At 36.5% G+C, this 14,756-nt stretch overlaps 1 protein-coding gene across 1 annotated transcript in view; it reads left to right on the forward strand.

Annotated features, from left to right (window-relative positions):
- The window catches only part of HDAC2 (histone deacetylase 2), a 31,764-nt gene extending 29,415 nt beyond the window's left edge, over positions 1-2,349 (forward strand). Inside the window, exons 13-14 of the mRNA XM_070449934.1 lie at positions 1,198-1,255; positions 1,973-2,349. Of these exons, the coding sequence (XP_070306035.1) occupies positions 1,198-1,255; positions 1,973-2,003 (89 nt within the window). The 3' untranslated portion in view covers positions 2,004-2,349. The remainder of the gene's footprint in view (positions 1-1,197; positions 1,256-1,972) is intronic.
- Positions 2,350-14,756: the final 12,407 nt, after the last annotated feature.

Here is a 14,756-nt window from a genome sequence, read left to right on the forward strand (position 1 = left end):
CTGTTTTAGCTGAAAATGAGAGTGCCTTTTGATCTGGCTTTAATGGCCTGGTGGTGGATTAATCTCACAGTATTTAGTTCCTAAGTACTTCTGTTGCTGATAATAATTGATACTTAAATTTTTTAGTTTAATAATGAAATTCTTCTTATAGTATCTTACATTTGTTAAAATCTTGCAACATACAGATAAATACTACCATAGAAAAATTCTTAAAAGTCTATAGTTCAGAACCTGAAGTTAGGAATATTTCTTTGCTCTTCATCCCTCCCCAAACCCCACTTGGCACTTCTGTTTACATATCTGAAATTAAGCCAGAAGCCAAAACAAATGTCATAATAAACATGTTGCTTTATGTTTGTATAATAATCCGTGCCTCACAACTTTGGTTCATTGGCTTATCTAAAGAAAAAATTTAGCACATTTTGGCTAATTTGTTCCAATGATCTTGAATGGATAGTGTTACTCTTACTATTTTCTTAATTTTTATTAAAATGGTAAAGTTCTGATACTTAACATAGCGAAGGTTTAAAATCTAATGGCTGTGTATATCTATGGCTGAGTCCCTTCACAGTTCATCTGAAACTGTCACAACATTGTTAATTAGCTATACCCCAATACAAAATAAAAAGTTTAGAAAAGAAAGGTACTAGCCTAACCATTATTAAAAAAGAAAAAAACCAATTGGTTATATAAGCAATAGAATTTAGCTTCTGTTTTGTCTCTGACTTCCTCTGATTCTGTCCCCTTGTCACAAAACTCCAGCCAAATTGGTCTTGCAGTTTTTCCTTCCAACCTAGTAGTTCCTTTTTGCCTCAAAGTCCTTTTGAGTTTTCCATCTGTTCAAGGTACTTCTTCCCTTTTCCCACTCAAAAGAGATTTGTTTTTCAGAATGCCTTTCAAAGGTCACTTGTCATAGCCTTTCCTGATCTACCATGGTGTTACGCGCGTGTCTGTTGGCTGAACTTGTTCATGCTGCATATCCTGCCTGTAATGCTGTGATCCCACAGGGGGAGAGTCCCCAAAGGCAGGACTGTGATGTTGCATTGATACTCTGAACCTCTGTTTAGTACATCTTCAGAAGCTTAGTTAGTTGTTGATTTCATGAACAATAACATTGTATATGACAGTTTTTTATATTTTAAGTAAGATATATTTTAAAATAAAAGGTGTTAATCTCTTCCCAATTTTTGTTTTTAGATGTTAAGGAGGAAGATAAATCCAAGGATAATAGTGGTGAAAAAACAGATACCAAAGGGTAAGCTGTGTTCTTTTTCTAGTAATTTTTATATGCTGTAAAAGTAATTAGCATGTTTACTGGGGTTGGGGTGAGTATACATATATTCTTTGAGAAGTACTGAACTGAACCTGGAATATCATCAGTAGGTTGTTATGAGATGCTCTGAATTTTTGTATGGTATGTAAGGCAGTATATATGTATCTTAACCATTAGCTTATATTTCATTTACTTGCTCATTTTTCATTTATGTAGCATGCCTTAAAAATTACAAAAGCTAGTAATAGTGTTGTAACTGAATGTATTAAAATAGATCAGTTTATATTCTTGAACATAATTTATCTAAGCCTTGTTTTGCTATTAACTTTTATATAGACACTTATCATCTTTCACGGTGCTCTTATTTCTATATACATGATTTTTTGGTGTTGTAAGACAGGTAAATTTAAGAATCACTGGGCTAGTATAACATAATTTTTTAAAAGACCATAATTGAGCTTTGTATTGTCAGAAAGCATGTAGATGCTTGGCCACACATAATTTTGTGTTAGCCTTCATAGAATGACTTGGAATAGGTTGTAAAACCACTCAAAAGGTCAAGGCAGCGAGTGCTTCAAAAACTCAAGGCACTACCAGCTTACATGTTTCTTGACGGGAACCGTAGGACTGATCTATCAGTCACTGCATTTAAACTGAGATTGTACAGTTTTTAATATTTCATGTTGCCTCTTTTAACAGAGCCAAATCAGAACAGCTCAGCAATCCTTGAATTTGAGTCTCACCACTTTGAGAAACCATAAAAAAGTGAGCAAATATTGGGAAGAAAAATGTTTTTTCTTTTTGAAGACTTCTGGCTTCATTTTATACTACTTTGGCATGGACTGTATTTATTTTCAAAATGGCTTTTTGTTTTTGTTTTTCTTGGCAAGTTTTATTGTGAGTTTTCTAATTATGAAGCAAAATTTCTTTTCTCCACCATGCTTTATGTGATAGTATTTAAAATTGATGTGTTATTATGTCAAAAAACTGATCTATTAAAGAAGTAATTGGCCTTTCTGAGCTGATTTTTCCATCTTTTGTAATTATCTTTATTAAAAAATTGTACTTCGATTGTCTTTTGTCTGTTTATTACAACGTGGAGTCTAATTTCATAGGCTAGTAAGTAACGTGATCATTTCTGTAGAAAAATAGAATACCCTAAAGGTGAAAGATACTGTTTACAACTTCAAAGACATCCATAAACTGTTTCTTCAGGAAATTACTGTGTTTACAGTAATTATTATTTCTTACTCTAATAGGAGTTCTACCATCTTGTCCTCTACAGGTTAACCAGCCAATATTGGTGAAGATTAATATCTCATAATCATAATTTATGTCTTAGATTAATGATACAAGCTATGCAGTTGAGATATAGGAATTAGCTTTGAGCTGAACCAAAGATTCCCAAAAACTGGTAATTGAGATTCTGAGTTGAAAGAAGAAATCTATAATCAGAAAAGGAAACTATAGTTTCCATACTGAGCTCTGTGGGACTCTTTTTCCAACCCCTACTGTATACCAAGTAGGCAAAGAATTGTGTGGTGTGTTTGAACAGAACTTTCCTGTGTTTATGTCAAGGCTAAAATAAAACCTGCTGTTTAGACAAAACCTGGTTCTTGTACTGCATATACATGGTACCCAGGTTCCACTATTACACCCAGGCTTCCAAACGAAAGAAACAAACACTTAAAAGTCATTTATCATTAATTTATTGAGTGTCTCCCCACTTTAAGGCTTTGAGCATGCAACTGAACATAATGGGAAAATGTCTGCTGCCACAGCTTACACTTTAAAGGTAGGAAGCAGACAAACAGGGTAATTTCTGCTACTAAGATATGCAAAGGAGAAAGCTAAAAATTTTAGAAACTTGCCAAAATCAATGAAATCTTTTTGCTGGGCGAAATTGATTATTTTGAGGTAAAAATTTGGACAGTAGATCAGTCAAAAATATTTCTAAAAGCTCCTGTTAATACTTCAGCATTTACAAAAGCACCTGGACTTTTGTAATGAGCAGCAATTCTCTCACCTGTATTTAACAGATATTTCACTTTTGCCATGTTGGTTCCAACTCTGTTTTTCTTTAAATAAATTTATACAGAAGAGGTCTAAGCCCTCTTTATTCAGTTTGTCATTTGATTCCCTTACGACTCTTCAGAAGTAACCATACCTTATGCCTGTTTTCATTCTTGCTGCATATCTGTCAGCATTCAAAGCATATCTGTCAGCATTCAAACCCTTGTGATTTTAGGAATTATGAAATTCAGTTCTTCATTTATGAAATAGTTACATACATTTAGTGTTTGTGAAACACACAGTGGTATTGCACATGTACTTATGTAACTTGCTTCTTTACATTTTGATTAACCCTGTTGAACAAGCACAGCTCCTTTTAACTGCCCAGTATTAAGGTCATGCCAAAAATTTGTTTCAATAGTGTAGTGAGGCTCCTTGGTTACACTTAGGTTTTGTTTTACTATTTACAAATAGAAGCATCTATATAAAGCTAAAGCCTCAAGAGAATAATATGAAACATGAAAGATCAGCAAGGTGACTTGGTATAACATTAATACACAGAAAATAGCAACTGGTAGTGTACAAAAACACAGCCAGATTTGTTAGAAAAAGTAAGGTCCCACTTAGAAGAGCAGTAACAAAAATTCTTATAAATAAAAGTATTAATATAAAGAAGCTATGATTCTGGCATATAGTGAAAAAGATAAGATGTCAAGATAAATACCCTAATACATTTGGAACAATATTGGATAAAAAAAATAATTCAGATTGATGAAGGCAAGAGATTATTCCTTGAGTGGTATTGGGATAATGGGCAATCAAATGAATAAAAAGAAGTTGTATGCTTTCCACAAGAAGAGTCAGATTAGCTGGATGATGAATTTTATCAAAAGCATTTTCTGCATCTATTGAGGTAATCAATTTTTATTTAATTTTTAATGTATATTTTTTAAATTAATTTTTAATTAAAAATGTAAACAATCTGGTCAAAGGGGTGGAAATTTTACACATCCTTAGAGCTTACATTTCCTTTTTTTCAAATTATCTTTTGTGATGACTTGCAGATTCATGCAGTTCAGTGTCTCTGGGACAATAGTGACTATCTTAGTTTCATTTCTTCCCTGGAAAAGGAAGATTTGCCTTGTGGCTAAAAGTCCTAACAAAGTCTAGGAGAATCATGGTCCTGATAGGGGTAGTCACTATCGTTTCAGCTTTTAAAATGGCACTTTAAAACAGACCTCAACTTGGCAGGGAGGTAGTGGGGATGGAGAAGCTCTTTACTGAGGGAAGATACTGCTGTATTCTCAATTTTTCTCATTTCCTTTTGGCATGGATGGAAAGCTTCCAAATTCCACGGGTACTATAAGGTAGTTAATAACAATACTACTAGCATTCTGTCAATAGGAGATGCTTTGAAGTTCTTAGAGTGGAGTAATTTACCTTCATCTTCTGATTGATGTGGCTTCAGTAAAATTACTACTGAAGCTTCCCTGATACTGGGATTCATAACATTTCTTTTTGTATTATGATATAAATGACATGGATTTTCAAGGTTTTAAGTGAAAACTTCAATTTGTATGCTATCAGAAGTAATAACTTTTGATAGTTTAAGATCCTTTTTTCTTCACAATCTTGTGCAAGTTACTAACTTCTCTGTGTCTCAATTGCTTAACTTAAAATGAGGAAAATAATAGTAGTCCTCTCTTCATTAAGGTTGTTGAAGATTGACTTGATAGAGTTAATGCTGTTTACTACTGTTGTTATGTCAGGTAAACGGAGATAGATGGGACCAGAATTGTGAGGGAAGTCTTAAAATCTTCAAGTGTTATTTAGACTTCAAACAAATTGCTCTAAGCCTTGTGTTTGAGTTTGAGTTTGATGTCTACTAGTAAAATACTAGTCCATGGTGGATAGGGAAACAATCTTTTCAGAACTAGTTTCAGCAAGGAATCTATTAACATTTGATAAATTTAGGGGGATCTTAGTGTCCCTGCAATCCACTGGACGGTAATCTGTCAAGCAAAATGGTTGTGAATGGATTATGGAAAAAATGAAGCTATTAAATTATTGTCTGTTTACGTGAGTAGTAATGTTAATGTGAAGAAATAATCCTCAGAAGGGTTACAATATGAAGAAGCTTCTCAACAGTTGCTGCATTTTCTCCAACTTGCCACAAGATGGCAGATGTTCCATTGTTTTAAATTTTTTTTTTCTTTTTTTGTGTGCATTTTCTCCTGTAGTTGCTTGGTGGTCCATTGAACAAGCTGAGTAACACTCATTAACAAGTTCTTTTGAATGCAGTGTTGGACTCAATACCATTTGAATTAAGCTACAGTGTAGTTTACTGATTGGGATTTTTCTTTAGGTAGAACAATTATAATACTAATTCCTGAGATTTACATCCATAAAACAGTAGAGTGTATCTGATAGTAAATGTTATTTGTGACTTTTCTAGTCAAAAGTAGAATGGAAATGAATATTAGAGCCAGAGTAGTTTTCTATTTTGGTTGGGAATGGAATCATTTAAAATACACAATGGAAAAGGAGAATTGAAATTTGATTCTAAGAATTGTAGTTCAGTATAGTGAAGTTCATATGCAGGGACATTGGACTGATTGTGAAGTAGTTCCACAGCATTTGTTCCTAAGCTAAGAACCTAACCTCTTTGATCTTTGAAATTAGGAAACTTTGAAGTGTTACGATTAGGATGTTAGTTAATCCTGGTGGAATAAATTATAAAGGAGAACTGAATATTTGATTAAGTTGTTATTTTCTCTTAAGAATGTTTACTCCAAATGTTGATAAAATATGTACATGTACATTTATTTCTAAAATAACATGAATAGTAAAATTCTGGATTGGTAAATTTTTTTTCCAGGCCCACCTTGTAACCAATGGTATGTGTTTGAGAGTGAGTTCAACAAAGCAATGATTGAAATCTAAGCCTGATCTCTCAAGTTATGAATTTTGGTTCTATTGGTAAATCAGAAGCTTCTGGCTTCTCTCATGTGTTCTTTAACTTAGTTATCTTTTTTGTTTCTTCAGAAATCGGTATTTCAAGGGTGACCTTCCTATACGGTAATTGCCTGATATGCAGGTAAAGTTTTTCAGTAAATAAATACCAACAAAAGGTCACTGTGTTCTGGCAACTAGTAAACTGTTTGACTTAAGAAACAGGTGTTTCTTTTGCCTTTTTTAATTGCATTTTTACTGTGTCCCTAGGTGAGAATCACTTCAAAAATCTCCTTATTCTGTATTCTAGCCAGAAAGTTCAAACATGGGTCACCTTTGATTGACTTCTAGGTGGGACTGAGGTGTTAAGGGTACCTAGTGTGCTGCTTTGGTAGGTAACAGCCTTCCAAGTATAAGAAAGCAAGACCTACATCTCATCAGGCTTTCAGAAGTGGTCTGAAATGGGCTGAATTCTAATTTTCATAGGATCCACCTGATGTGGACCTACAGGATCTTCCAGGAAAAGATTTTCCTCTACAATCTGAAGTTCAAACTATTACTAGCTATCCTCTTCCCCGTGAATCAATTGCAAATCTCTTTTTGGTGAATTTGAAAAAATATATTATTTTTAGACATATTTAGTTGTATAATGTTTACATGTACTAGGCTTAGGTGTAATTTCTGTGCTATTCCTTTTAGATGGTGAGTACAGTTTGGAAATCTGTTTGGAAATCTCAAATTAACATCTGAGATATCTTTAAGTAAAAGGTAAAGCACTGGGGTTTCTTAATGACTCAATGCCATCGTATTTCTAGAGTTAGAAAACATCTTAAGTTCATTTTATCTCTGATCTATTTCTAAATAATGATGGGCAATAAATCTGAACTCCCAGATATGCATCACAGATCCTAAAGTTATTTAATGGTGAACAGCCTCATCTCTAGCTTTTTTTGTGCTTCTTACTTGGCCTGTTCAAAGCACCGTCACCACTTAGAGCAGCAGCAGGTAAAGAGCCACAAAAGTGGAGTTAGCCCCAGCTTTACGTTATTTATTGAAGAGCTTTGCTTTGACCTCGATATTTAAATAACTATGCCTCAGTTTACTAATCTGTGAAACTGGTCAGGTAACAGCTGACAAATACCGTGCTTTTCCATCATGTCTCTTCTTTTAATTGGGGTAGATATTACAAATTGATCTTTGTTTTCTGGCCTTAAAATCCTTCTCAACCCAGATAGCCACTACAGTTAACCAGAGATGGCATTAACTATGAAATGCTTTTATCATCTCTGGCTGAAATATCTTTCAAGTCCAAAATTAACAGTTTGTCTTTTTAAATAATAGATAGGCAATATATTTATTGGTTATTGAATATAATATACTTACTAGCAATTCTTTTTTAACAGCAGTCTTTCCCTCATACCTAAACATTTACCCATCGAGGTTAATTTTTTAAATTTTATATCAGTTCACTATACCAAAAATTGCTATTGGAAAAATATAAAAGTCGCAAAAACAGGGGCTTCCCTGGTGGCTCAGTGGTAGAGAATCTGCCTGCCAACGCAGGAGACATGGGTTTGATCCCTGACCTGGGAAGATCCCGTGTGCTGCGGAGCACGAGCCTGTGCACCACAACTGTTGAGCCTGTGACCTAGAGCCCAGGATGCATCTGCTGAGCCCACGTGCCAGTTACTGAAACCTACACGCCCTCAAGCCTGTGCTCTGTGACAAAAGGGGCCACCTCGATCAGGAGCCCGTGCTCCGCAGCTGGAGAGTAACCCCCACTTGCCTCAACTAGAGAAAAGCCTGTGCAGCAATGAAGACACAACGCAGTGCTGGAAATCCACCCTCCAACAGTTGCTAGAAATTCTCCTTCTGAGGTGGTAGGGAAATGCTGCTGTCCATTGTGTGATGGGTCCAAGTGCCAGAGAGTTGACTGGTGATGCAGGAGCCAGGTGCCAGAGAAGGCATTCACGCTGCGAGAACCTGTGGGGAAGAGCACAATGAGGCCAGAGAAGCTCTCCTCCAGCACCTTTTATTGACAGCTTGGCATTGAGCCAGCTGGCAAAGGAGAAGTATTTAAAAATCAACTCTAGTATTGTGGTGCAGGCAATAACGGATCTATTTGGAACTGAGGGGAGATAAACTCTTAACTGGCCTGATCTTCCCAAAGGACCCTGGCACAAGCTATTCTTTGTAATGGAGTAGTAACAAAACTCGTTTTAGAACACTTGCTGAAGCCAGGTAACATTGGAGTAGCTGTAACTACTTAATGCTTAGTAAAGCTGTATACGGTAGTATAAAGATGAATACTTAACTATTTTTGTGGCCTTGGACAAGTTTCTCAAGCTCTGAGCCTCAGTTTCCTCACTTATAACATGGAAATAATATTAATTTCAGATAGATGAAAGGTTAACTATATAGGAGATTTTTTCTGGTCCTTCTTAAAACCACTAATATATTTTTTTGTTTCTCAGATTCTCAATCATGTCCCACCCTGCAACCCCATGGACTGTAGCCTGCCTGGCTCCTCTGTCCTTGGGATTTAGCAAGTAAGAATACTGGAGTAGGGTGCCATTTCCTCCTCCAAGGGATTTCTTGCCTTAGGGATTGAACCCACATCTCTTAATATCTCCTGCATTGGCATGCGGATTCTTTATCACTAGTGCCACCTGGAAAGCCCAAAAATATATAAAAAGGAGCAAAAACTAAGTCCAAAAGGAGAATGGAAAAAAAAAAGAAAAATGATCATTTTGAAAAGTTATGGAAAGTGGTGACCGGAACCAACTCCTACAAGGATAAAAGTCAGGAAGCAGTGAACTCCAGAAAGGCTTAGAATGGGAAGCATCACTGAAAGCTAAATGAGAATGAAAATGGGAAGATTGTGATGTCTTCAAGAGGATCAGCTTGATATCCCTAGCCTGAGAAGCCCAACAGGCACCCCTGTCCTCCACCCCAACAGAAGGGGTTTGCCCTCTCCAAAAGCTGGACCAGACTGGCTCTGGGCTCAGAAACAGAAGACCTGAAGTGACACCCTAAGAATATAAAAGCCTTAATGCTGATCTGTGAGACCCACTGTGTCTCGGTATAGATCTCATGCTCATGATTCTTGGAGAGCATTGAGCTTGTTAGATTTGTATTTGTAGATTCATGTATTTCAGCAAATTTGAAAAGGCCAACAAAACTGACAGTTTTAGCTCGGCTGTCTAAGAGAAAGAGAATGCATAAACAACTAAAATCAACAATGTAAGTGCAGACATTGGTAACAAACTTACAGAAATAAAGAGGATTATAAGAGAATACTATGAAGAATCATATGCCAACAATTTAGTAAACTAGAAGGTATGGAGAAATTCCTAGAAATACACAAATTATCAAATCTGACTTAGAAAGTCTCAATAGATATAGCAAATAAAGGGGATTGAATCAGTTCAACAACACAACAACAACCCAACCTCCCTACAAAGAAAAGTCCAGGACCAGATGACTTCACTGGCAAATTCCACCAAACATTTAAAGAATTAATGCCAATATTTCTCAAACTCTTCCAAAAAATAGAAGAGGAAGGAGCACACTATCTCATTCTTTGAAGCTAGTATTTCCGTGATACCAAAGCCAGATGAAGATACAAGAAAAAACTACAGACAAATATGTGTGTGTGTGTGTTATATATATATATATTAGTCTGTATTGTGTGTATAGTGCTTAATGGGTATGAAATTTCCTTTGGAGGTGATGAAAATGTTTTAGAACTAGATAGAAGTGATGGTTGTACAACATTGCAAATGTACTAAATGCCGCTAAATTGTTTGCTTTAAAATGCTCAATTCTATGTTATGTGAATTTTGCCTCCAAAAAAATATATATATACATGTTTCTGTTAGGCTCTCTTCTAAATATTTCTTGCAGCGTTCACAGTACTGGCCCTAAATCTAATCTAATCCACCTTCTAGTTTCATAAAAGAGGCAGCAGTAGATAAGCCAACAAGTAGATAGTTATGTGGTTATGATTGTGGTCAGTGCTATATACAACAGAAAAAGGTGTGGCATAATAAGAATATGAGGAAATTGAATTAGATTGGAAAGTGAAGGATAGAGGTTCTCAGGAACGTCTATGAAGAAAGTAACTTTTCATTTGGGAGCTAAAGAATGATTAGGAGGGACTTACCTGGTGGTCCAGTGGTGAAGAACCTGCCTCCGAAGGCAGGGGAAGCAGGCTCGATCACTAGCCAGGGAACTAAGATGCCACATGCTGCAGGGCAACTAAGCCCTCGTATCACAACTAGAGGAGCCTGCATGTGGCAAAGAAGAGCAGCCAGAAAAAAGAAAAAAGGAAGAAGCGACTTTGTAAATCAACTATACTTCAGTATAAAATGAAAATTAAATTGAATTTAAAAATAAAGAATGAAAAGGAAGTGTCCTAGTGAGGAGTTGGGTATTACAGACTCCCGACAGAGAAGACAGCATGCCTAGTGTCCTGCGGCAGAGAAGAGCTCCTACACGTGAGAAATGGAAAGCGGCCCAGCTCGGGCCCGGCGAGCGCCGAGTGGCCTCAGCCAGCCCCTTGCGGAGCACAAGAGTTGCTGAGCGCCGTTCAGTCTGCTCAGACTTCGGCAATCCACTTCAAGGCTCCAGGAGGTGTGGGTAATTTCCTTGACTCTGCCCTGTCTAATAATTTTTCAAATCAATCTTTTTTCAGAAAGAGAAGGTAAAGAAAAGGAAGAAGGGACGCAAAAGATCAAAATTGGAGTCTTGTCTCTGCCACTATTAGTACCTAATTTAAGGTAAGTTGTTTAATGTTGTTATTCCATAATTAATCAATTCATTGGCTAATTAATTATATTGTGGGGGGAAAAAGATGTCCTGTGGTCAGTAAATTAGAGAAATGTGTGTCAATTGGCTGGACACTTTCTGATCTTTGATTATATATTCCTCTTTCCATTTCCTATATTCAATCCACTGGCCTTTGTTTCTTCCTTCATAATAGCTTTCACTTGTGTCTATTTAAAAATCATGCATTAACATTATATACTAGGCATTTTAAAAACTATAATTTAGTCCTCACAAGAATTACATATGTTATTTCACATTCATTTTCTAAGTAGAGAAACTGAGGTTTAGAGAGGTTGGGTTTCTTGCTTGGGGTCACAGAGCTCGTATGTGATTGGGCTCTGATTCAAAGCCAGTCCTCTTTAACTCTGAAGGCCGTGGTTTTCCCAGGAGCATGGGCTGTTTTCTTTCGTCCTACTGCCCTAACTTCATTTTCCCTATGAACAGTAGCAACAGCCTCCTGATTTACCTTACCGCCCTCCATCCTCTTTCTGCTTCAACCCACACTCTAGCCTGCCACCAGGTTAATTTCTCCTAAACACATATACCCCCAAAATCAAGGTCCCAGAAAACTTTTGATTGAATCTGGCAGAGGAGAGAGCTGAGGTTCCACTGGCTTCATAGAACTTTAGTGGAAGGGAAAATTTTTCTGCACCCATTAAAATTTTCAGAAAAAAAAAAGATGATAAATTATTAGAAGAAAATGAGACAGTTAAACCCTTTCAGAGTACTTAAAGACAAGCCCTCAGGTCCGGTGGGATCTGGAGAGGCACAGAAGTGCTGGGGGGATGAGCTGTGGTCTGGGTGTCGCCTGCTCTCTCCTCTGTTCCCCTCCCCACCAAGGGGAGGTGGGTCCCTCTCCATCGCACAGGAGACCTGGTCTGGGAAACCTACCAACAATCCAGGATGGAAACTGCAAAAGGAAACTGATGTTTTGATTAAGCAAATATTTGAAATTATTTCATTCCAAAGAAAAATATCCCAATTAAAGTGCCAAGCATTGAGTATTCACAAACAGAAAACAGATGCAACATGTGTTCAGTTTGAAACCGACTTGGGAATAACTCTCCCGAAACTGAATGTGGACGTATTTACACAATATAATTCATAACAGAGCTCTGGAAGGGTTTCTAAGAGGAGACAAAGGAGTACTATACACACATTTAGCTATCCCTGGAGTATGGGCATGTACCAAATGTAATAAATATATGTCCGCTATTTAGCTCTGCAATTTCCACATGTTTTCTAAATGACTGCGTTACTGATTACATAAGACACTAAAATCTTTTAAAAAATATGTATAATGGTAATGTTTTTAGAACCAAATTATAAGAATAATTAACTGTTGGAAAAAAATTTTTTTTCTACTTCTCAAGTTCAATGCTATCCTAAGAAAAAAATTCTTCCTGATTTGGAAAATGAACTTGGAGCCAAGATTTACTTTCTCTTAGGAAGGAAACTTCAATAAAGATTTTTCATCTTTTGATCCTCTTAGGAAAATGAGGTTTATCACTCTTCAGAAAACAAAATTCTTGATGTTTTCATGGATTCCTTTTACATAAACATTGAAGTGTTTTTGAAGTGCAAAAACAGATTCATAGTTTTTTTTTAGATGGCTAACTTTTAGCCAGCCTTCTATCCAAGTGAAAAAAAAAAGTTTTAAATCCATAAAATATTCCCAAATATTTCTAACTAGAAAGATGATGGTGGATAACAAATTGTAACCTTTTACAGTCAATACTGTCTCAGTATTTTGCATGTATTTTTTTGTTTTATTATTTTTGTTTCAACAAATTACAGTTCTCACATTTTGAAAGTGTGGTTTCAGCAACAGTTCTCACATTCAAAATAAATTTATATAGACTCTATTCAACAAATGTATATTGAGTACTCCCAATGTATGAAAAATTACACGGTGCCGTTAGCTTTCCATTTGGATTTGACTTTTATATTGGTTCATTTATGTGTTAATTTTATTGACTGATTCTTAATTTTTTTAATTTTATAAATTAAAAAAATTTTAATGTGATATGTTTTGCATCCAGTGAAATTTTAAATTATCAATCCTATTAAAAAGGTGGAAGAAGAGTAAATATAAGTAAAATTAGATATATATAGCATATAGTAAGCATATGGTGTCAGGGCTTCCGTGGTGGCTCAGACGGTAAAGAACCAGCCTGCAATGCAGGAGACTTTGGTTCAATCCCTGGGTTGGGAAGATCCCCTGGAAGAGGGCATGGCAACCCACTCCAGTATTCTTGCCTGGAGAATGGAGAATCCCCATGGACAGAGGAGCGTGGTGGACTACAGTCCATGGGGTAGCAAAGTGCCGGACATGACTGAGCGACTCAGCACACGTGGTGTAAGACTTGTAATATAAACTTGTGTGGCCATCTAAGACAGTAGCATCATTGATCCTAGTGGCTCCTCCCTACTTTCTCTCCTCTGTGTTCACACTTTGCTGGATCTCTTTTCCATCCTGTCCCACAGCAGGCATGCCTCTAATTATTTAGATTGAGTTCATTCTCTACCCTGGCCTTAGTCATTTGAATTGCTTTGGTTAATAGAAGCAGTCAGTAATTTGCTAGCTCCAAGACTAGGCCTCAAAAGATTTTTCTGCTTTATCTCTTGTGTTCCTCCTATCCCTGGGTAGGACATGCCCAGGGCTAGCAACAGGTCCCAGAAGTAGGAATTTAGAGAGTGAGTTGCCCCAGGCAACTTGTCAAACACAGCCCAGAGCAGAGCTCCCAGTTCACTAGGACCTGGAGGAGCCCAGCTCAAATCTGCTATGTTACTTTTCAGGACTGTCACAACAAAGTACCACAGACCAGGCTGTGTAAACAGCGTGAACTTATTTTCCCAAGTTCTAGGGACTGGAAGTCTGCAATCGGGCTGGTAGGATTGGTTTCTTCCGGCCTCTCTTCTGGCCTTTTAGATGAGTCTTCAAGGTGACATGGTGTTCTCTATGTATGTCTATGTCCAAATCTCCTCTTCTTGTTAGGCCACCAATGGAATTGGAATAGGGCCTGCCATAATGACCTAATTTTAACTTGATTTATTCTTTAACAGCACTGACTCCAAATACAGTCACATTCTGAGGTACTAGGGGTTAGCATTTCAAACTATGAAGTTTTGGAGGACACAGTTCAGCCCATAACATTGGCCAAACTTAGTCTAGATCAAGCAGCCCAACAGACTCAGGTGCTATAATAATAGATTAGCATTTTAAGGCACTAAGTTTTGAAGTAGTTTGTAACAAAACATTAACTAACCAATACAAATTCTATAAAAAAAGTATTTACATAGTTATAGGTGATGAGATTTTGAGTAATTTAAAAATATTTTCTTTAAGAGCGACACTACATATTCTTTTAAACTAGTGTTTTTGACTATAAAGTAATACTTTTCCATTATTTTAAAAACAGAAAATATAGTAATATATAAAATATAGAAAGAAATATCTAGGGACTTCCATGGTGGTCCAGTGGTCAAGACTCTATGCTCCCAATGCAGGAGGCACAGGTTGGACCCTGGTTGGGGAACTAAGATCCTGCAGACCCAGCCAAATATATATATACATATCACTTAAAAGGTGTCCCTCCCCTCTGCCAACCTGAGAGGAAATTATTTTCCTATTTATAAACATACATTCATACATATTTTTCCACTAACAGTCATACGTATTTTTATC

The sequence above is a fragment of the Odocoileus virginianus genome, chromosome 19 (genome assembly GCF_023699985.2).
Source record: "Odocoileus virginianus isolate 20LAN1187 ecotype Illinois chromosome 19, Ovbor_1.2, whole genome shotgun sequence".
Lineage (NCBI taxonomy): Eukaryota > Metazoa > Chordata > Mammalia > Artiodactyla > Cervidae > Odocoileus > Odocoileus virginianus.